This window comes from Lissotriton vulgaris, chromosome 5 (genome assembly GCF_964263255.1).
Source record: "Lissotriton vulgaris chromosome 5, aLisVul1.2, whole genome shotgun sequence".
NCBI lineage: Eukaryota > Metazoa > Chordata > Amphibia > Caudata > Salamandridae > Lissotriton > Lissotriton vulgaris.
In genome coordinates, this window is record NC_141693.1 from 1733688211 (window position 1) to 1733710187 (window position 21977).

The 21977-nt window shown below is 47.4% G+C and overlaps 1 protein-coding gene across 1 annotated transcript in view; it reads right to left on the reverse strand.

Annotated features, from left to right (window-relative positions):
- The window catches only part of ITGA3 (integrin subunit alpha 3), a 366625-nt gene that overhangs the window by 145784 nt on the left and 198864 nt on the right, over nt 1-21977 (reverse strand). Inside the window, exons 3-4 of the mRNA XM_086923967.1 lie at nt 21241-21320; nt 17416-17659 (exon numbers count right to left, since the gene is read on the reverse strand). Coding sequence (XP_086780093.1) covers nt 17416-17659; nt 21241-21320 — 324 coding nt within the window. The remainder of the gene's footprint in view (nt 1-17415; nt 17660-21240; nt 21321-21977) is intronic.

Consider the following 21977-nt stretch of genomic DNA (forward strand, 5'->3'; position numbering starts at 1 on the left):
CCTGACACTAGATAAAATAAACGGTCATTCACTCAAGTGGGAAAAAGTTGCCCCGATGGATGTCACTGTGAGATTGGTCAGAAATTCAAGGTCACTGATCGATAAATGTTGCGACGGCTGAGCCTGGGACCAGGCTAGGTCGCCCCCACGCTCCTCTGCTGCCTACTACCTTCTAGGTAGCCTCCATGCTTCCTGCATTTGCCGCTTACTTTTTTCTCTGACTCGGACGACCCATCCGCCGCTGAGCCGCCCGCCCGCCCCAGACTCTTCCCATCGCTGCCTTCCCTGCGGCCCGCCCCCCGCCAGCCCATTCGCCGCCCCGCTCCCGCCACCCAGCTGATCCTCCCTCCCGGCTCCTTACTTAAGGGGACCGCGCTGACCTGGTAGGGAGCGACCGCTGAGCCTGGGACCTGGCTAGGTCGCCCCCACGCTCCACTGCTGCCTACTACATTCTAGGTAGCCTCCACGCTTCCTGCTTTTGCAGCTTCTTTTTCTCTGCCTCGGACGACCCAGCCGGCGCTGAGCCGCCCGCCCTCCCGCCTGCCCCAGACTCTTCCCGCCGCTGCCTTCCCTGCAGCCCCGCCTCCGCCAGCCCATTCGCCGCCCCGCTCCCGCCACCCAGCTGATCCTCCCTCCCGGTGTAATGGTAAGCTTTGTATGTTTTCCATGTTATGCCTATGTTCTTTAATAGAATGCAGAATTCTGTGTGAGTAACATTCCTTGCACAGAGAATGTTCATCTGTAGATTCTGGACAGTTGAGCTAGAGCTGTTTGTGGCTGAGGTTAAATAAATCTTACCTCTCAACTCTTCATTCCTTGTCTTTCATCTTTCATGTGGTAAACACCACATATATTTGGCGACGATCGGAAGTGAACCTCTTCTACCTCAATACGAAGCCTATTCGTCTATCCCATCACTCCTCCAGCGGCCGAAGAATTTTGAAGGAAGCGCCGTCTTCCCAGCGGCTGATTCTTCATTTTCAGCGAAAAAGAGATTATTACACGGTGAGGAGTGTGGTGGGAGGCCTTAAAAGGGCTTTTCTAGGCTTTATTTGGAAAAGTCAGGAGAAATCATCCCAACCGCTTTGCGTGCCGGTGACGTTTTACTTTGCTCGCGTGTGCGTTTCACCAAGCACGGAAGAGTTTCCTTTCACATTAGCGTATGCGTGTCAGTGACGCGCTACGCTAGCAGCTGGTTGTCAATCATTGTGACGCACTACGCTTTACTAAGAGGAAAAAAAAAGTCAATTTACACGGAGAAGGAGAAGGCAATGTTCGATGCGTAACAATGGTACATTCTTTGTTCTGAAAGAACATCATTTTTGCGCTGCATTGCCAGGAGACTGTCTTTTATTGTTCTCCTTTTGATGAAACATTCTTGTTTTCTACTGCTTGTTAAAAGAATGTTGTTACACGCATTGTGAGTGGACAAAAGCTTTAAGGCCAATAGAGATATAATCTTAAAAATCTATCTCCAAGTTAAATAAAAAACATATTAGTCCTTATGTTGAAGGAAAAGAAGTGAGATATAAAATATATGGATAGACACTATAAAAACAAATAGTTTTTTTTTCATGAGTATAAATTAGTTTTTTTTTTATTTCTTGTTACAAGTTTTAAAAAAAATATACGTTTAAAGAAAAAAGGAAATCAAAGGAAAATGTAAAATGTAACTCAGCCAGCATTTTTTCTAACGAGTCCAGGAGAGCCGAATGTAAAATGGCAGAAGTGGAAGAAAATATTTGCTAACTATGCAAGAGTGTGCGGCACGAACTGAAGTGCTGAAAGAAAACATTCATTATTACTAAATTGCTTGGGAGGTGAAGGTCAAGATGTATTAGAACATTTACCAGAACTAAGTACGTCAGAACAAAGGAACTTACATGAATATGAAATAGCTATTGAACAATTGGATCGACATGATCTTCCCAGATTGAGTACAATAATGGAAAGAGAGGCCAGAAAAAAAGATGAGTCTGTGGAGGACTATGTCTCGGCGTTAAGGAAATTGGCCTCCTCTTGTAAATTTGGTCAGACGTTGGAAGAAAGAATAAGAGACCAGTTTGTTTTAAAATGTGCACATGACAGTATCCGGAAAGAACTTTGGTTAAAGGATGAACCTCCATTGGAAAAAGTTTTGGTTATTGCGAAACAAGTTGAACACATGACTAAATGTGTGGATGAATTGAAAGGGGAAAAAGAAAAGACGACGGACTCAGAAAATAAAAATGAATCAAAAGAAGAGGAAGTAATTTGTCAAGTAAAAAAAGAAGAGAAAGTAACCATAGATAAAAATGATTCTGCGTTGAGTAACTCTAATTCTAATGTCACGAATGTTAATAACAAGTTTTCCTGTTTTAGATGTGGAAATTTTGGTCATTTGGCGAACTCTCCTATTTGTCCTGCTTTGAAATCTATGTGCAATAGTTGTGGTAAGAGGGGGCATTTCTCGAAATGTTGTAGAACTAAAATCAATAAAAGGGAGGGTACTAATAGAAAATGGTCTCAACCTCATGTAAAGACTGACTTTTCAAGTTAATGGAAGCCCTCTAGAACACCCATCACATTTAGTAAAAGTTGATGATGCATTAATTGAGTTTAAATTTGATTCCTGCTCGCAGATTACAATGATTGATGAAACTTTATTATATAAAAATTTTGGAAAAAATTTTAAGCTCCTAAGAAGTGACATTTTACCTTTGGGTTATGGAAAGAAACCCATCAAATTGTTGGGTTATTTTGTGGCTACCATAGAGTTGGGAAGTCATATCATTCCTGGGAAAGTTTATGTAACCAAACAAGGTGATGCACTACTTGGTTGGAAACATCAACGTGATCTAGGGGTTAAACTTAATCCCAATGCTTCACCTCAAGTACAGATACAGGAGGTGGAGGATTTGTCTTCAATGTTTGCAGGTAAATTTCCTTGTGTATTTAATGAGAATTTGGGATGTTTAAAAGGTTACAAACATTGTATCAAATTAAAGAAAAATGCAGTTCCTATTATAGCAAAAGTAAGAAGAATTCCTTTGGGTGAACAAGAAAAGGTACAGAAGGAAATTGATAAACTTATTGAGAATCAGATTATAGAGCCTGTAGAAGCTACAGAATGGTTAGCACCCATTGTTATAGCTAAGAAACCCTCTGGCGAGATTCGCTTATGCATAGATTTACGTGCCTTAAATAAGGAGGTCGTCGTGGACAGGTTCCCTTTGCCAAATATTGAAGAAATTGTAGGCACTTTGGAAGGAGCGAGGTATTTTACCACCTTAGATTTAGCTTCTGCCTACCACCAGGTAGAATTAGATGTGTCTTGTCAGGAGTTAACAGCCTTTATTACTCAAATGGGCACATTTAAATTTAAAAGGATGACCTTTGGGCTGGTTTCAGCTGCTTCAGTATTCCAACGCATTATGGCGAGTATTCTCAAAGGTCTTTGTGGTGTAAAGTGTTATCAAGATGATTTGTTAATTTATGGAGCTAATATGTTTGAGCATAATGAACGTGTATGTACAGTTTTAGAGAGGTTGAGTGAAGCTGGTTTGTCACTTAAGAAAGAGAAGTGTAAGTTTGGTATGGAAAAAGTGAATTATCTTGGGCATTGTATTAAGAGTGAAGGTGTTTTTCCAAAAAGTGATTTAGTTGAATCTATTGATAATATGGCTGAGCCAGCTAATAAGGAGTCTCTGTCTTTTCTTGGTATGGTGGACTTTTATGGGAAATACATCATGCATTTTGCTGATAAAACTAAGAATATGAGAAGACTTACTGCAAAAAGTGTGGTTTTTGAATGGTCAAGTGAATGTAAGAAAGAGTTTGAAGAAATTAAAGATGAATTGAAGAAAGCTCCATGTCTTCATGTCTTCATGCATTTGTTCCAGGTTTGCCGACATATTTATTTACAGATGCTAGTGATAAAGGTCTTGGTTCGGTTTTAGTTCAAAGTAAACAGGGTAATGATTCTCTCATTGCTTGTGCTTCAAGATGTCTTAGAGGACCAGAGTTGAATTACTCGGTTATTGAGAAAGAGTCATTAGCGATTTTCTGGGCTTTGAGAAAATTTAAAAACTTAATTTGGGGCACTAAGATCATGGTCATGTCAGATCACAAGCCATTAAAAGAGGTTTTTTGTAAGAAAGGTTTGGATTCTATCTTGTCTACGATTAGGAGATGGATTATTTCTTTGCAGGAGTTTGATTTTGAGGTGTGGTACATACCTGGTGTTTCTAATAAGTCTGCTGATTGTTTCTCTAGATTGGTGAAAAGAGATAAAGTGTATGCTGAGGATGCGATTGAAGAGGAGGATGATGGTATTAATGTCTGTGAAATTACGGAAGGTGTTGTTGAGGAGAATGAGTGGAAAAATGAACTGGAAAAAGATGAGGTGTTAGTTAAGGTGATGGGTATGTTGAGAGAAAACAAGCGTTTGGATAAACCTTGGTCTCTTGTTTCTGAGGAATTATCTATAACTGATGGCATGCTGACACGTGGAGCGAGACTTGTACCTCCATCAGGGTTGAGGAAAAAATTGTTATTGCATGCACACTGTGGTCATTTAGGGATTGTAAAAACCAAGGAGATGTTACGTACTCAATTTTGGTGGCCTGGAATGGATTTGGAGATAGAAAGAATGGTTAGAGAATATGTTGAATGTTGTGCAAGTGATAAAATTCTGAAGACTAAAGATATGCCCATGGTTTGTAGGAGTTAACCTAATCATCCGTGGGATGAGATAGCTACTGATATTCTAGGGCCGTTTTCTGGTGTGTCTGACATTCCTTACTTGATTGTGGTAATTGATTTGTATTCACGTTGGATTGAGGTGTGTGCAGTTAGTGACATAACGTCTGATTCGGTTATCAAGTTTTTGGAGGAAATTTTCAAGAGGGAAAGCTTTCCTAATAGCATCTTGTCAGACAATGGTACACAATTTTGTTCTGGAGTTTTTGACTCTTATTTGAATAGTCGTGGCGTTGTTCACAAGAGATCTTTTTTTTGTACCATCCTGAAACCAATGGTGCTGTTGAGAGAGTGAATAAAACGTTAAAAGAATGTATTCAGCTTGCAAGGGCTAATGGTTTAAAATGGAAAGTAGCTCTTAAGGAAAGGATTGATGCCTATCGGTGTTCTCCCCACTCCCCACTGGAAAGTCTCCTTTTGAGTTATTTAAAGGCAGAATTCCTAATACTATGTGGTGTCCTGGTTGAATGAAGTTGAATAAAGGGTTTGTGGACAACCGCATTGGTGCTTGGAGAGGGAGGAAGTTGGAAAAGCAAGCCTGTAGGAAAAGGTATTTTGATGATAAGAAATGTGTCCAGTTCCAAGACGTCAAGATAGGTGACTTTGTCAAAATAAAAGCACCTGTTGGACGGAAATCTTGGTCCAAGTACACCAATGTTAGACCTGTTATAAAAGTTTTTAAGAATGCTATAAAAACACATGATGGGAGGATTTGGAATAAAAGTCGGGTGGTTGTGGTGAAATCCAAAAATTGTGTTCAAGGCGATTTGGATGCTGATAATCATATGTTTGGTGCTGTCAATGTTCCTCCACTTTGTTCTAAATATTCTCCTGGAGTTCGTGCAAGGAGTCAAAGAATACGCAAGGCTCCTGCTTACATGAAAGATTTTGTGTGAACTACTCTGTGTTTTCTATCTTATTAGTTTTATTGTGTTGTTCTCTCTTTTCTTTATTTTTGCTGCATATTTTATTTTGTAGTTGTTAAGAAGGGAGATGTGTAATGGTAAGCTTTGTAAGTTTTCCATGTTATGCCTATGTTCTTTAATAGAATGCAGAATTCTGTGTGAGTAACATTCCTTGCACAGAGAATGTTCATCTGTAGATTCTGGACAGTTGAGCTAGAGCTGTTCGTGGCGGAGGTTAAATAAATCTTAACTCTCAACTCTTCATTCCTTGTCTTTCATCTTTCATGTGGTAAACACCACACCCGGCTCCTTACTTATGACGCCCACGTGGATGCGCAGCGGTAACGCGCAGCGGGCGCGCCGATTGTGCGCCGAAGGCACGCCGAAGGCAAGCCCGTCTGCGCCCGTCCGCGCCTGGACCGCGCCCAGCGCCAGAACCCCTGGCCCTCGACGACGCCAGACCTCACGACGGACCTACGACGCCGCCACCCTCAACGCACTGAACACAGGACGGAACGCCACCTGCTACCGAGCCACCCCGAAATGCACCCACGGACCCTTCACCTGCCGAGCCTGCAAGTTGACCTGCCACCGGACCTGCACCGCACCCGCCAAGCCGAGCTCCAACAACAACCACCTCAAGTGCATCCTGCTCAACACCCGCACCACCAACCGACACGCTGTCGAACTATGGAACCTGCTCGACACAACATCACGAGACGTCGCCTTCCTCACAGACACCTGGATGAATGCCTCCTCAGCGCCCGACATCGCCATAGCCATCCCGGACGGTTACAAGATCATCCGGAGAGACCGCGTCAACCAGACCGGAGGAGGCATCGCCATCGTACACAGGAACACCATCCGCATCTCGACCAGCTGCAACGACACCCTCACCGCCGCCGAACACCTCCACTTCCAGATACACACCGTCCCCAAGCCGACCCTCAGAGGCACCCTCATCTACAGACTCCCGGGACCATGCACACAATTCAGCGAAGACATTGCGAACTTCATCAGCCCGCACGCCCTCTCCTCCACGGACTACATCATCCTACGGGAGCTCAACTTCCACCTGGAGAACAACAACAACAGCAACACCACCACCCTGCTGGACAACCTCACCAACCTCGGACTCAAGCAACTGGTGAACACCCCCACCCTCTACGCCGGCCACACTCTTGACCCAGTCTTCTCCGCCAGCAAGCACATCTCCTTCAGCCACTCCACCGGACTTCACTGGACCGATCACAGCTGCGTCCACTTCAGCTTCAGGAGAAACACGACCATCCACCACCCACAACAGACGCCTCGCCGGAGCTGGAGCAAGATCACCGCCGAGCAGCTCACCACCTCCCTCAGCCAGAACCCGCCAGCCAACACAACAGACCCCAACGAAGCAGCCAGCAACCTCACACAGTGGCTGACCGCCTGCGCCGATGACCTCGCACCACTAAAGAACCCTCCCAACAGACCCGGCAGCAAGAAAACCCCCTGGTTCACCGACGAACTCAAGGACTCCAAGAAGAATTGCCGCACCCTAGAGAAAGCCTGGCGCCATGACCAGACCACAGACAACATGACCGCCCTCAAGCACGCCACCCGCAAGCACCACCAGCTAATCCGCACCACCAAGAAGACCGCATTCAAAGAACGACTGGACAACAACGCCCATGACAGCAAGGAACTCTTCAGCATCGTCAAAGAGCTCTCTAACTCCAGCGCTGGAAACAACGACATCACCCCCTCGCAAGACCTCTGCGACTCACTCGCCTCGTTCTTCCACCGCAAGATCACCGATATCCACAACAGCTTCAACGCACCAACCACGCACCCACCTGCCGAACCAACGCCCCCTACCACTACCCTCTGCAACTGGACCCCAGTCAGCACCGAAGACACCACCCACACGATGAACACCATCCACTCCGGATCACCTACCGACCCTTGCCCCCACCACGTCTTCAACAAGGCCGACTCCATCATCGCACCCCATCTACGGGACATCATCAACACCTCCTTCCACACCGCCACCTTCCCCGAGAGCTGGAAGCACGCCGAGCTCAGCGCCCTCCTGAAGAAACCAACAGCGGACCCCCACCGACCTCAAGAACTTCCGCCCCATATCACTCCTCCGTTTTCCTGCCAAAGTCATCGAGAAGACGTCAACAGACAACTCGCCGCCTTCTTCGAGACAAATGGATCCCTCGACACCTCACAGTCCGGTTTCTGTGCCAACCACAGCACCGAGACCGCCCTGATCGCAGCCACCGATGACATCAGATCCCTGCTAGACAACGGGGAAACAGCAGCCCTCATCCTCCTGGACCTCTCCGCAGCGTTCGATACTGTCTGCCACTGCACCCTAGTACAGCGCCTCAGCAACATCGGAATCCAAGAGAAGGCACTGGAGTGGACCATCTCGTTCCTCGCCGGAAGAACCCAGAGAGTCCGCCTCCCCCCGTTCAGGTCCGAGGCCACCGAAGTCATTTGCGGCGTACCGCAAGGATCATCAATCAGCCCAACCCGCTTCAATGTCTACATGAGCCCCCTCGCAGCCATCGCACGACAACACAACCTCAACATCATCTCCTACGCAGACGACACCCAGCTGATCCTCTCCCTCACCAACGACCCCGCCACCGCCAGAACCAGTCTACACGAAGGGATGAAAGACGTCGCCAAATAGATGAACAGCCGCCTGAAACTGAACTCAGACAAGACGGAAGTCCTCATCCTGGGATCATCGCCCTCCGCCTGGGACGATTCCTGGTGGCCCCCTGACCTGGGCTCCACTCCCAAGCCACCGGACCTGGGCTTCATCGTGGACTCCTCCCTCTCGATGACCAGACAAGTCAACGCAGTCTCCTCATCGTGCTTCAGCACCCTGCGCATGCTCCGTAAGATCTTTCACCGAGACCAGGAAGACGGTCAGCCAGGCACTCGTCACCAGCCGGCTGGACTACGGGAACACCCTCTACGCCGGAACCACAGCCAAACTGCAGAAAAGACTCCAACGCATCCAGAAAGCCTCCGCACAACTCGACCTGGACACAGCCACATCTCCGGCCACCTGAGAGACCTGCACTGGCTCCCCGTCAGCAAGAGGATCACGCTCAGGCTCCTCACCCACGCACACAAGGCTCTCCACGACCTGGGCCCCAAGTACCTCAACAACCGCCTGACCTTCTATACGCCCACCCCCCAGCTACGATCGACCAGCCTCGCCCTCGCCGCCGTACCACGCATCCGCAGAGCCACTGCCGGAGGAAGATCCTTCTCCTACCTAGCAGCCCAGACTTGGAACTCCCTTCCCATCCACCTTCGGATGACCCAGGACCATCTCTCCTTCAGGAAGCAACTCAAGACCTGGCTGTTCGTGCAGGAACGTATCCCCCCCTCCCCCCCCCCCCAGCGCCTTGAGACCCTTCCGGGTGAGTAGCGCACTATACAAATATCATGATTGATTGATCCTGCTACCACCAATGAGGGCGTTATGTCTAATTTTGCAACACTATTAAAATCAATAAAGGAAATTCTATTTGTTAAACTGAAAACTAGTAAGTTCAGATCTAACGGATGGTTTAATAGTAGTTGCACAAATGCCTACCAGAATATGAAAGTAGCTTTATATAACAAGCATTTGCAATGCAATGGTCTCGGCATCATTAAAGGTAGAGCAATTGGCATTGCTCATGACATTTCTTTTTTTTTTTTAAATCATAAATAAATGGCATTGTCATTTACATTGCCAATACACACCACTCTGCACCTGCACTCACTGCTCTGCACACTCACTACTCTGCACACTCACTACTCTGCACACTCACTACTCTGCACTCACTACTCTGCACACTCACTACTCTGCACTCACTACTCTGCACTCACTACTCTGCACTCACTACTCTGCACTCTGCACTCACTACTCACTACTCTGCACTCACTACTCTGCACTCTGCACTCACTACTCTGCACTCTGCACTCACTACTCTGCACTCACTACTCTGCACTCACTACTCTGCACTCACTACTCTGCACTCACTACTCTGCACTCACTACTCTGCACTCACTACTCTGCACTCACTACTCTGCACTCTGCACTCACTACTCTGCACTCTGCACTCACTACTCTGCACTCACTACTCTGCAGTGACTGAAGACAGCGCGGAGTGAGGCTGTTGGTGAGCGAGTCCAATCAGAGAGCTTGATATGGAGTGAGCCCAGTGGTGAGTGAGCATGGCAGTGAGTGAGCACACAGCGTGAGCCTCCGACGGAGTAAACCTGCCGGCGGGAATGATTCAATCTGAGTTGGGCTGCTGGCGGGAGGGGGCAGCAGTTCATGAAAGCCCTGTGGGGAGTGTTGGCTTTCTGTGTGGACGCCCAGTGCCTCTTTTCACTATGTTAAATGCATTTTTAGGTGTTACTGAAAATGTGCAATGACTTTATTGAAGATGGTGTATGCATGTAGTTCTAAATACCATTAAAGATCCGCTCGAAGCTGGCAGGGGGCGCTGGTAGCAGGGAGTGCCCGAGCGGGACTCCCACAGACTGCGCCGCGGGGTGCCCTCCGGTGCCCGCAGGGTCGCATCCTGACCGGCCGCCGCGTGATTGGAGGGCGCGCTGTGCGCAGTGTGGTGCTGGCAGCCGTGTCCGTGGTCACTCCCTGCGTGTCTGGGCAGCAGCCGTTCTCCACCTCCGTGTGTCTGGCGGCTGGGCCTGGCACAGAGCGGGCTTCCCCAGAGGGAGTCCCCATTCCTGGAGAGGGAGGGCAGGACGCGGGTGGGGCAGGGTCACTGTGAGTGTGAACAGGTCAGCGCCTCCCTGCAGCCTCGCAGATTAATTAAAGAGTGCTAATCGGGCTCAGCAGACAGTTGGCAAGGGGATACTGGCAGAGAGTGCCCGCCTGTCACGGCGTGTGAGGGCTTCCAGACACTGCATTCTGGAGCTGGGCACCACGGGTATGGACACTGCCAGCCTGGGCGAGCCTGTCCATCCCACTGCTCGTGATCGCTTCCAGACACTGAGTTCTATGTGAGAGCAGGGGCGCTGCTGGGAATGGCGCAGCAGGCGCGGTAGCACCGGGGTCCGTGGAATCCTCGCTACGTCACTGAGCCGCGCAATACTGGCGGCAGTGGCGTGCATTCACCAGGGTATTCCGCGCTGAGAAGTACTGGGGTGCCCTGGAGCAGGGCGGCGGAGGGGGCACGGGCGGAAGTGAGGAGGGTGCTGGCAGTGAGTACTGAGTGTGCGGCCTGGCGGTCCAGCTGTGTGGTTTCACATCGCCCGCTGCACTGGTCTCTGTGCTGGCGCTGGTTAACTGCAGTGGCGCGTGGGTTATGGCAATGTGGAACGCGAGGTGTTGAATTATTGGCTTAATAGTGGCCTGAGCTCATACTGGTGCACACGAGGCCGCACTGCACTACACTGCAAGCCGATCCTGGAAACATGCAGTGCGCAGCTGCACGGCGGTGAATTTATTATTGATAAAGGACGAGGTGTGATGCATGTACTCCTTGTTGTGGAAGAAGACAGCTTTCCTGTGCACGTGCTCAGTGGTGTACAATCAGCGCTTTAAACTCTGAGGCACTGTCAGGCACTGAGTATGTGCACTTCTTTCATTCGCAGTGAGCGAGCCTGCACTTCTTTGATTTGCAGGGAGAGAGCATGCACTTGTTTCATTTGCCTAACGTGGGGCGGGACTGAGAAAACGAAACCTATCGTGGGGCGGGACTTCCGTTTTGTGAAGCCCGCGCCCACGGAGTGCCTGGAGGAGCACCGAGGGAGAGCCCCGCGGTCGGAGGGCCTTTGACCGGTGAGCGGAGCGGCGGGGGGGGGGGAGAGAATGCCTGTATGTCTGCGTGTCCGGAGGGCCTTTGACCGGTGAGCGGAGCGGGGGGGGGGGGGAGAGAATGCCTGTATGTCTGCGTGTGTGTGTGCGCGACGGCGGAGGGGTGGGGGGCGGGGTGCGACGGCGGAGGGGAGGGGTGCGACGACGGAGGGGTGGGGGGGGATGCTCGGTGCACGTGTGTGTGTGTATGCATGCGACGCTGGGTTCGCTGTATGTGTGGGTGCGTGCGTGCATGAGCGCTCGTGTGTGTCTGTCGCTGTTTCTGCGCATGCGCGTGTGGTGTATCTGCTTCCCAGGAGACAGCAGCTGAGCGCGTTCGCGAGCGCGTGGCCAGCGGAAATCGCCTCCAGAGAGGCAAAGCGCGCGACAGACCCTGTCTCCTGGGAAGCATCGTCCCTGACATAAGATCTCGGCGGAGACGCGCTTACGCGCGTCTTTTAGCCGAGACCTAAAAAGGATAGAGACTCAAAGGAAAATGTTACCCTCAGGAAGACTTGTACCCAGGTCTTAAAACGCAGGAAGGAGAAATTGAAAAATGATCTCTGGGATCAATTGCACGAATCTTGTTCCCTGAGGGATAGTGCCTCCCTCCTTCTGGAAGGTCGTTAATTCGCCATTTCTATCAGACTCAAAGGCTAAACCTAGTCTTGACGTTGCGATTGATGAGCACCTGTTGATTGAATATTTTGCGTGGATATTCGGCCTCCCACTAATCGCAACGCAAACTACCCCAGTTTTGACTATTCCTAGCCCAAAGCTGAATCCCTTCCCGTTATCCATACACATATCCCATGAGGAGGTAGAGCTTGCAATGTTGGCTAGCAGGAATGGAAAGGCTCCAGGCCCTGACGGGGTTCCAATTGATCTTTTTAAATTTAGAATGGATTTATGGTCCCCAATTTTAACTAGGGTTCTTCAAGCATCATGTGCCTTGGGGCTCGTTGACTCTTGGTCCCAATCAATTCTTGTCCCCATTTTTAAAAAAGGGGACCGCCAATTACCCTCGTGTTACCGGCCTAGTTCACTGCTGGACTCGCTCGGGAAAGTGGCTGGTCGTGTTATCCTAGAGCGTCTTCAGCAGTGGGCGTCCGATAAAGTTCTATCCGATCTGCAATTTGGGTTTCGAGAGGGTTTGGGTACCACAGAGCAAGCCCTTAATTTGTCTCTCTTAATAGGCAAATATGTAAATGCAAAAGGGGGGGCTCTATATATGGCGTATGTCGAACTTTCGGCAACTTGCGTCAGCCACACCAAGCTGTGGACCATTTTGGCGGACATGGGAGTAGAGGAGTCTCTCGTAATTTTCCTATGTGAGCTATACTCAGACGCTACAGCTAGAGTCAGGTATGGTGTGGGAGGGGAATTAACAAAGTCATTCAGAGTAGAGAGGGGAGTAAGGCAGGGTTGCGTCCTGTACCCGTTTTTATTTAATCTTTACACTAACGGCCTGGAGCAAGCCATGGTTATAGGGTGCCAGGACCTCCCCACCATTAACAAACGCCCAATACCGTTGTTACTCTATGCGGATGACGCCGTGATTTTAGCCCGTACCCCCATGGAACTACAGCGAGCACTCTGGAGATATTGTACCTTTATGGCCAACCTGGACTTGAAGATCAAAATTAAAAAAACTTTTGTTATGTCCGCTGGTTCTAAGATTAAGAACATAAAGGCAATTTACATTGATAAGCAAAAACTCGAGAGCACTATTACTTATCCATACTTGGGCATCGTTTTCGATCATAAATTCACCTGGAAGTACGCTATTGAGTCTAGGAAACTGTCCTTTATGACGGCCTATGGCTGAGCTTATAGAGATCTATAGGGCAAAATGCTTATCTACTGTAATTTACGGGGCTGGCGTGTGGGGATATGGGAAGGTTGAAGCGGTCCAAAGGGTAGAAAATAGTTTTGTAAGATTTCTACTTGCAGTCCCGCGGGGCACATCGACATATGCATGCCATTTGGAAGTGGGCCTGTCTTATTTAACAGATATAATTAAAATCCAACCCCTTCTTCTATGGCACCGCATTTGGTCTAGTAGTGAAACTATTCTCTGCCAAAGGTTCATACAGGATTGCATTTCCTTAGACAATGCCCATAAGATCGGATGGATTGCATATATTAGGAAATTTCTCAATGATATGAGTATGTTACAATACTATCATTCCCCCACTTCAATTGCTGTTTTGCCGAGAAAACTGTTTAAAAAAGCTGGTTTCGCTCATCTAGAATCCCTGAGGCTGTCTAGTGAGGTAACCAAAGTGACAGTCCAACAATCGCTACTAATTCAAACAACCATGACGGTCCAGCCATACCTAACTTTCAATTTTTCAGGTTATCAAAGATTCTTATTAACTAGGTTCAGGCTAGATATTTTTCATCATTTGGTTACTTTCCCTACAACTAATAACTGGGCAAAGTTCTTACAACCCTGTCCTTGCGATGACACCTCCCCCCAATCAACGATTCATACAATACTGTTTTGTAAATTCTACCACGAACCAAGGAGACGCTGGCTCACACCGATTTTAAAAATCATGAGCCTACGAAAGTGCCGTCCCGCCTTTCTCGCCCTGCAATTTCTGGACGCGGATTGTTTTGCCAAATCGATAGCAAAATTCTTGAGCTTAGTCGTTAGGCATAGGCAAGACTTGGATTAACATGGGGTGCTTATTTTTTTTATCACGTCACGTTTTTACTGTTAAAGTTTGATATGATTTTATTAGTATTTAACATGCTGCAGCGAACGATTGCTGTTTTTAAAAAAAAATTGTACTGATCTTAAAACTGAGATAATTGTTTCGCCTAAGCACCACGCACTTTATATACAGTCGTGTTGAAGTGTTGTTCTCCAGAGTCCCACCCTAAAAATTACTCTAATTACTTCTTTCCTGTTATCAGGAGAATTGCCAAAATTGCATGACGCCAAAATGAACTTGCTATCCTTTCGACACTTTACCCTGAAGATCATATTTTTAAATTGTGTTTTTATGTATTTGCAAGTACACTATGCTTTTATGGCTGTTTGATACAACCGAATAAAGTTTAATACATTGTAATTGAGTCTAAAGGCAACTGTGACTTAATACAAGAAGGGTCTGCAGGGGCTGCTTTATACTTTTTCTAAATTCTGGGATTGAGGACACGCGCTCTGGCTGGATCTTTAAATATGTCTGGTGCATGTTTTAGTACCCCTTTTAACATAGGAAGTGTACGCACGCTTTTTTCTGAAGTTGGAAAAGTGTCAAATGGGAAATCCTCTTCTATTGGGTCAGTGTGCATGTCTACATTATGATATTTAGCTGCCCTATCCACTAGTTGGTTAAAGACAATGGTGTTGTCAGTAGGCGACGGCTTTGTAGGATATGTAGAGGTGTCAGGGATGGGTTGTGGGTCGTATGTATCATAAGGATCATTCTGGTCATCCCATGTGTTATCTTGTATATCCTGATCCTCAGGTTCTACAAAGTTATCTTGAGGATCTTCCCCTATGTTTTCTGTCTCATCATAATTTGAGGGAGAGTAAGGTACATAAGGCATGTCAGGAAGGAAAGGAGGAGGAGTGAAAGGCCTTGAGGGAGATGTTGCAAAGTCTTTCTTCTTTGGAGGAACAGGGGAAGAAGTGTCAGTGTCCAAAGGTCTCTTCTTCCCGTGGTAAACTGTTACCCGTGCTGTTTCAGGGTCTATATACAGTTTAGGCTGTTCTTCACTTTCTGGATCAGGATGGAAAAGTTCTTCCTCAACTGTCCGTGGTTTTGGAGCCGATGTTTTTGGCTTAGTCAGTTGTTTGTGGTGAGTCTTTGGCTCGAGGGCCTTTGGCTGTGGAGCTTTTTTCGGCTCGACTCCTTTTTTCGGATCGGTGACCTTTTTCGGGTCGACGTTTTTTGTTCGCTCTACTTTTTTGGTTTGGCGGCCTTCTTTGGTTCGACGACCTTTTTCGGATCGACCTGTTTTTTCGAGTCGATAACCTTTTTTTGATCTACCGGTGTTTTCGGTTCAATAACCTTTTTCGGATCTACCAGTTTCTTTGTAGAGTCTACTGCCTTCTTCGGGTCGACGGGATTTTTAGTGTGACTTGTTTTTTGTCGGTCGACACTTTTTTTCGGCTCGGCGGCCGTTGTCTGGTTCACTATTCTTTTGGGATCGACTACCTTTTTTGTTTAGACGCTCTTTTTTGTATCAACCAGTGTCTTTGGTTCGACAACCTTTTTCGGTTCGGTGGCTTTTTTGGGAATATTGTAGCTTGTTCCCGGGGTATCAGAAGGCTTAGGTTTGTTCTTTGGAGCCGAGCCAGAAGGCGGGGCCTCTGAAGGAGTTTGTTGATCTCGGCTAAGTCCTTTAGGCGATGCTTCGACCGGAGCCTTGTCTTGAGATGCAAGCGGGGGTGGGGGCGTGGTACTCATCGTTTACCCCGGTGCGATCTGGTCATCGGAGTCCGACTGGTCCTCTACAGTGACAATTTCTAGGTCGGAGCTCGCCGCTTCTGGGAGGTCATGTTCGTCTTCAAAAATGTTCTCCAGTTCCGGTGCCTGCCGCTCTTGTCTAGCGGCCCTTCAGTTCCGGATAGTCTTCTTCGACCGGAACTGAGCACAAGCTGGACAGTTTTCCTCGTTGTGCTCGGGAGAGAGGCACTTGTTGCATACTGTATGTTTATCAGTATGTGGGAACTTGGAGTGACATTGTGGGCACCTTTTAAACGAGGTCCTTTCCATTGGCAGCAGGCCCACGTGGCGTCGAAAAGGCCCAACGGCCCGTGTCGACGACCGGATCGAGATGGAAAGTATTATCGTGTAAAGGTTTTACCGAACGAGAACAACACCGTCGAGGTAGAAGGCCTTTTGGCCTTAGAAAGTTGAAAAGTTTTGGTTCCGAAGTTGGAGTTGAGGAATAGCATCCTTTCCCAATGGCGGAAAAAAACAATCTGAAGATGGAGAAGATGCCCATGCGCACTGTAGTCCAGGGGAGGAGTCACCTATCTCGTGATACTTCGAAGACTCTTCCAGGACAACAAAGTGCAAACATCCGGACCCAACACTAGGCGGCGATCTATGCTAAAATATGAATTCATCAGCCCACATGCCTCGAACACATATCTTTTCCCTTAGCATGGTTTGAACATTGTAGATTATTAGGTTCTATTGTGGAATATCTTTGTAGTGGCTTGTTGCACCTCCACTTGTATTATCTTCTCTGTTGATGATCTTTACGCTTCAAAGATGATCAGAGGTGTGCTTAGTAAAACGGGGTTACTGCCGTGGTTTCCTTTCACTGGGTAATGAGGAAGCTCAGTCACAGCTCACATCAAGACTTTGGCCCTACGCAGCCAGCCAGTGGCAATTTCCTAGACTTATAATAAGCTCTCACCCAAATTTACCATCTGTCAACGACATTATATCACTTTCTCAAACAGACTCAAAATGACTGGAGAGTTAAAGAAGCTAAGGATGTCATCCATAACCTTTAAGGTCCTGGGATAGCCAGGAGACAAAACAGTACTAAACACAGATACTGTCCCATACACCACCACCCCCCCCCAGACTTGGAGAAAGAGATAGCCATGCAGCCTCCTCTCCTTCGCCAATTGTTATTGTCATTCTTGTTACCTCACCATCCCCTTTGCTTTCTTGATATCCCAATGCCTCCTCCTGCTGCTTACCCACTTTCACACCCCTTCCTGCTTTGCAAGTTCTTTCTGTTTCTGCAGCCCTGCCCTGTGTATTTGATTTAACTTGCTTCCTGGCACTTCAATGCTTCTTCTCTTCATTCTCCCACTTACCAGGACTCTACCTCAGCAAGTTCCAGGCATCTGATGGGTTCAGCATTTCCCAACATGGTCTTTGCCCACATTATGTCGCTTGGGCATCTGTGGATGTTTAAAGTAGGTGTGAAGAACAATGCAACTCCCACATTACCACATACCTTGCCAGTGAAATGCGCCAGGTGCACCAAAATACACCATGTCCTTGCTGAATCCACCACTGATGCCCAGCTGGCACATGCCCGTCATCTCGTAGTACGTGTTTGGGTTGCACAGTTCGTAGTAGTCATTCTGCCAGTCATCATTTGCATTATACTTCAGGTCGTTGCCACGCATGTAGCACTTGCCAATCATCCTGCGAGGCTCGTCTGTGTTTATCAGCTTCGTGTACCTGTGTGCACAGACCTGCAAACACCAAAAACAGACATCAGGCCTGGGTGCAGAGATCGGTAAACAGCAGAAACAGAAATCTTACCTGTGTGCACACTGCACAGGAGTCAACTTCCAAACCTTTGCACATATATCTGTAAACACCTGGAATATGATCTCACCTGTTATAAAGCTTGTGTGTGTGCACTTCGGAAAACCTAGAAATAGCAACACACACATGTGCATTGATCTTCCAACACTAAGAAAAGACATCACACTTGTCTGCACAGTACTGCAGGCAACTGAATCACAGATCAAACTCTGGTGCCCGGGCGGGGCTGATATTAGCAATTCTTGGAAACATTCAGATATCAAATCGTTGTGCACAGACCTGCACCGCCATTTGCGGGTAAGCACATAGGTGTGCACATAACATAGAACACGGCAACCCACATTTACTGTCCTTCATGCAATGGAGCACCGAGTGATAAACTGCACCTCCACAAATAGAGTAGCAGCAGATTTAGCAAGAAACGCCCTCTGATGACATCATCAATGAAAACTGCACTACATTTGGCTCTTCTGTGCGTTGTTTGTTTTGCCACGTGCTATGGCGCAAAGGCAAGCAGCAGAGTCCAGTTTACGATTTGTACACATCCTACAACCTTCAGTAAAAACTTGTAAATAACAACACTGGGGTGAGAAATGTAAGAACTGTGATTTTGTGTAGAGCGCACATCTTACACAAAGGTCCATCAGGTGATACACCACATGGCGCCCTTGCTTCCACCTGATAACAGGGATTTGGAGCAAAGCCAAATCTTTTCTTTTAGCAGATCTGACTTAGAGTGAACGCCTGTGTTTTTTGGCTTCTCCCACCCCTTGCATACAGTAACAGAATTAATGTAAAGAGGTTTAGACACAGCACAAGGGCTAGAACTTTCAGTGCAAAACAGCTTTTGCCCACCAACTTTGCTGCGGTTTGTCTCACTTTGTGTCACGCGGGTGCCAGTAAAAACCATCAGACAAGAACACACAGACGTGGAAATGACCACACCTGTGTACACAGATCTTGTAACATAAAAGATTTCTCCTAGGCACACAAAACAACAAAGATCACACCACAAGCCTAGGTGCACAGTCACCACACACACTACAACTACAATAGACATATGAGGAAGGTGAGCGAGTGCACTCCAGACTGCAGTATGGAGGGGGTCCTAGTGCATAAGAGAATATGGTGGGAGCTCGGATTGGAAGATGCTAAGAATTCTTACTTAAGAAGAGGGTAATTGGTGGACTGGATAGTGGGAGTTGTTTGTGCAGAGGAAAGGACTCATAGTTGAGAAAAGAAGATAGTTGATGCTCTTTTATAATAACTTGTGTTTGTAGAACGCTTGCTATTGCACTCCAGCTGTTTCTAAGCACTGTGACTAATGCTGAATGTCTAGCAACAGGTTAGAAGATGGCAGGGAAGCATAGTACAAAGATGAGGCTAGATGGGGCCATATTATACATGGTGTCCCTGTGGCAAAGTGAGCATTTACACCCATGATTAATATGGCATTATAGAAGGAGTTGCAAATACTCAAACAGCCAGTCTGTAAAATGCAGTGCGCCAGTGCTAAATGGGTGCAGGCGCAATCCTAAGGGAGGGTGCCCCCATTTGTAATGAGTTGTAGCCCTATACAAATTAGGAGATCCTTTGTCTTTGTGCCAGTGCCATATTACAGACTTAGACGCAGAGGCAAAAGCTAAGACAGGAGGCACAAAATGTGTCCCCACTTTGAGGGGACACTTGTGTGGGGAGCATGGGGTCCCAGGTACCTCCCCTTCTGGCTGGCAGGTGGAGTCACTCACTGCACATTCCTGCAGGGGGATCTCTGCCTCTGTTTGAAATAGAGGCCCGGTTGCTGCCTGCCCAGTGAAAGGCAGGCCAGTATCTTGAACATGCTAGCTAAGTCCTCTTAGTCGGGAAGTCAGTGTTCTTAGTAGAAAGACAGGATGCACAGTGCTCTAAGGTCACAGTAGAGGATGGGTGCTGTTCTTAGTACAGCAGAGAGGTTGGTTGATGCGCTTAGGGCAGAGGAGAGGATGGTTGGTGATCTTGGTGCAGAGGAGGAGAGGGTGGTTGGTGCCCTTAGTAACAAGAATCGGGTAGACGGTGCTCTTAGTACAGAGGAGAGGATGGTTGGTGCTCTTACTACAGAGGAGAGGATGGTTGGTGGATGGTTGGTGCTCTTACTACAGAGGAGAGGATGGTTGGTGCTCTTACTACAAAGGAGAGGATGGTTGGTGCTCTTACTACAGAGAAGAGGAGGGTTGGTGCCCTTAGTACGGAGTACAGGAAGGTTGGTGCTCTTACTACAGAAGAGAGGATGGTTGGTGTTCTTAGTGCAGAGGAGGAGAGGAGGGTTTGGTGCTCTTGCTACAGAGGAGAGGGTGGTTGGTGTTCTTAGTGCAGAAGAGGAGGGGATGATTGGTGCTCTTACTACAGAGGAGAGGATGTTTAGTGTCCTTAGTGCAGAGGAGGAGAGGATGGTTGGTGCTCTTACTACAGAGGAGAGGGTGGTTGGTGTTCTTAGTGCAGAGGAGGACAGGATTGTTGGCGCCCTTCGTGCTGAGTAGAGGATTGTGGGTGCTCTTAGTACGGAAGAGAGGATGGTTGGTGTTCTTAGTGCAGAGGACGAGAGGATGGTAGGTGCTCTAACTACAGAAGAGAGGATTGTTTGTGCTCTTAGTGCAGATGAGGATTAGTTAGATGAGAAGTTTCTTGGTGCTCTTACGACAGAGAGGATGGTTGGTGTTCTTAGTGCGGAGAGGAGGGTTGGTGCCCTTAGTACAGAATAGAGGATGGTTGGTGCTCTTAGTACAGAGGAGAGTGGTTGCTGCCCTTTGTTCAGAGGAGAGGGGGTAGTTGTTGCTCTTAGCAGAGAGGAGAGGGTGGTTGGATGAAAATTCTCTTGAAGATAGCCACATTGCCAGCAAATCCATCGCACCCCTCTTTTAATTCCAGAACTTACTGCCAAGAGGTCTTGGAGTGGACAATAAAGTAGTAAGTGTTTTTAGTGCAGATGAGGATAGTGAAAGTTCTTTGTGCAGCTATGGATAGAGGAAGATCTTAGTAAATAAGAGAGGATTGAGAAAGTTCTTATGGCAAATGGTAAGATGTGAGTGCTTTGTGCAGTTCGGCATAGTAAAAGTGAGCAAAAGTTAACTTAGTTAAGTGAGAGGATTATTACAGTTCTTAGTATCGACAAGAGGATGGCGAGAGCTCTTAGCATGAATTGGAGGATGGTCACAATTTGAACACAAACGAAAGGAGAATGAGTTCTCTTATTAAAAACAGGATTGTTAGAAGTCTTAATAAAGCTGTAAGGATGTTGAGAGCTCAGCTCTTAATACGCAACATAGGATGCTCCTAGTGCAGGTACGAGTAAATGGAAAGACTTCAGTTCCGATAAGAGTACAAAGATAGCTGTTAGTACAGAGCACAAAATGCTTGACATTATTACGCAGATTATCCTTTCATGAACTTGCTTCACCATACAGCACCCTTCTCTTCCTGACCTATGTCATGGCATAAGCATGGCAAGGCCATGGCATACAATGCTTACCAGTACTCTGCCCGCAGACGCCTGGCTTGCGACGGTCACACCCAGCCACATATTCTCAACGATGCTGTCCTCAGTATCAACTGAAAGAAAATGTGCATAATGATGAGTAATGTCAAGTGGACATTACCTGCCTAGAGACAGCTCTAAACAGTCCCTGACAGCAGTCCAGTTTCTCATGGGATGTAGTAGCTTATCCCTAAGCAATGTTCATGCTTCAGGTGGGATGGAGCTGCTTAAACTGGAGCACCATATGTGCTGAATGTAAGTGGGGACAGTCCTACTCTAAAGAACACTCTATGTGAGATGGTATGATCCAACCATAACCAGTTCTACCCCATATGGGATGGTATGATCCAACTGTGTTACAGTAGTGCGTCATCTTGGGGGATGGCACGAGGCGACCCCAAAATATGGTTACAGTTCTTACCTAAAACCAGTACCCAATTTAATGCAAGTTCAGTCCAAAGGAGCATTCACTCTCTTTTTTTGTCATGACATGCTCCATCCAGGAATGGTTGTTCTGAATGTGAGATGATACTGCCCAAAATTTCCTAAATAGTCCTAGTGTATGTGGATTTCAAACAAAGTAAAAACTCCACACTCTTACATCCACCCACAAACCTACTACAAAGGTGATGGGAGGAATGCTTGTAAATAGTCTAACCACTGATAATCGCTCAGGGCAGCCTTCCAACCAATCATTTTTCACCCACTGAGCTACTCCACTGTGCCTACCA